This window comes from Cyprinodon variegatus, unplaced genomic scaffold, assembly GCF_000732505.1.
Source record: "Cyprinodon variegatus isolate N-32 unplaced genomic scaffold, C_variegatus-1.0 Scaffold53, whole genome shotgun sequence".
Lineage (NCBI taxonomy): Eukaryota > Metazoa > Chordata > Actinopteri > Cyprinodontiformes > Cyprinodontidae > Cyprinodon > Cyprinodon variegatus.
The window spans coordinates 799,478-801,063 of record NW_015150506.1 but is presented as its reverse complement, the minus strand read 5'-3'; the positions used below and the strand labels follow the sequence as shown (position 1 = coordinate 801,063).

Genomic DNA, 1,586 nt, shown 5'->3' with positions numbered 1-1,586 from the left:
TTTTTATATGCCTGCTTCTGTCTCCTTGAACGCCAGTGGGCCACACCAGATGGCTGCTCACACTGAGCCTGGTTCTGCTGGAGGTTTCTTCCTGTTAAAGGGGAGTTTTTCCTCTCCACTGTCGCTACAAGCATGCTGAGTTTCAGGGATTGCTGAAGAGTCGATGCAATCAACTTTTCCTTAGATAGAAAACTTGATAAGATGACGTGTTGTGAATTGGCGGTATATAAATAAACTGAACTGAATTGATTCTGAGGCCTAACTCAAGTCTAAACACCTCTCACCTATTTCACAAATTGTTCCGTTAAAACCAATAAACAGAATTTCTATAATTAGGATTTAATCCTACTCCGGTCAGATGAGATCAGAGGTGCAGCTTTTTGCAAAAAACTAAATGCAAAGAGCAGGCTACGATGGAGACCTTTAATTCAAAGAGCATTCATGGGTTAGAAAAGTTAAAGTTCAGATTTAAGGTTACCCGACATAAACCAGATTGATAGGTGCAGTTTGAACTTAAATGACACTTTTTCAACTAGACATTACCTCACTACAAAGTCACACATGGGACAATTGTTGAATCTTTTGGTCAGAAATAACTATAGGAGGACAGAGCAGGAAACAGAGGGATGTTACTATTCAAGTCCTGCATGCAAACCGCAGTTTTACACTTTTAATCTATTATTGAAGCCATTTCAATGTAGATTTTTTTTTTAGACTTTTTATTCTTATTTGGCGACAATGGCAGAGAATGCCTCCTACAAACTGAGGAAGACCCACCGCCTCCTGGCAGCAGCATTGCTAAGCAACATACAGTGTCTATCAGAGTTTTTTGTTTGTTATTGTTTTAAATGTGAAAAAGTTCAATGGGTTTAAACACTTTTCTAACTTGTAGTGAGTGACGTACCTGTAGAGGTGTAGCACAGGTGTACAGAGTATTCTGCATGACAGTCTGAAGATGTTTAACCAGGTGCTCAGGTCCAATAGACCAACCAAGCTGGAAGAAACAGATTGTAAGACATTTTGTTTTAGTCGAGCTTTGGCTCGTAAAGCGGATTATTATGAACTCAGGGTGAATTATTTTGCTGACATCAGATCTTTTAGCTTCTTCAAACCCCCGTCCCACCTGGACGATTTAGACCAACGGATGCCTGACGTATGAAAAGGCAAAGCGCTGCCATACGCTGGATAAGTTATGGATAAGTTATGGGATTTTGTATAAGTTGTGAGCACGCTGAAGTACGCTGAAACACGTTCATGCTGAAAATTTCCCGCCGTATGCCGGCGTATGCCATACATGGGTCATAAGTTACAGGTCAGTTATCTCATCGTTGACATACGTTAAGTGTCGGTTACTCATAAGTCGTGGCGTCTAGCCTATCAACTAACTTCTGCATAACTTATCCAGAACTTCTCTCCAACGCATATCAACGTATCTGACGTGTTCCAGACGAGCGCTGAACGTGTTTCTAACTTCCAGCTACTGTATAATGGCGTATTGGCAGCATTTTGGTATAAAGGGGATTCTCACAGGAGGAAACCGTCAGTTCTCCAGACTCCATCCCCATTACTGTAAATAAAACTGTCAT

General features: G+C 41.0%; 1 protein-coding gene across 1 annotated transcript in view; it reads right to left on the bottom strand.

The window, feature by feature from the left end:
* LOC107082414 (kynurenine--oxoglutarate transaminase 3-like) overlaps nucleotides 1-1,586 on the bottom strand; it is a 15,012-nt gene that overhangs the window by 3,080 nt on the left and 10,346 nt on the right. The window contains exon 7 of the mRNA XM_015371096.1: nucleotides 859-1,123. Within this exon, the coding sequence (XP_015226582.1) occupies nucleotides 859-1,123 (265 nt within the window). The remainder of the gene's footprint in view (nucleotides 1-858; nucleotides 1,124-1,586) is intronic.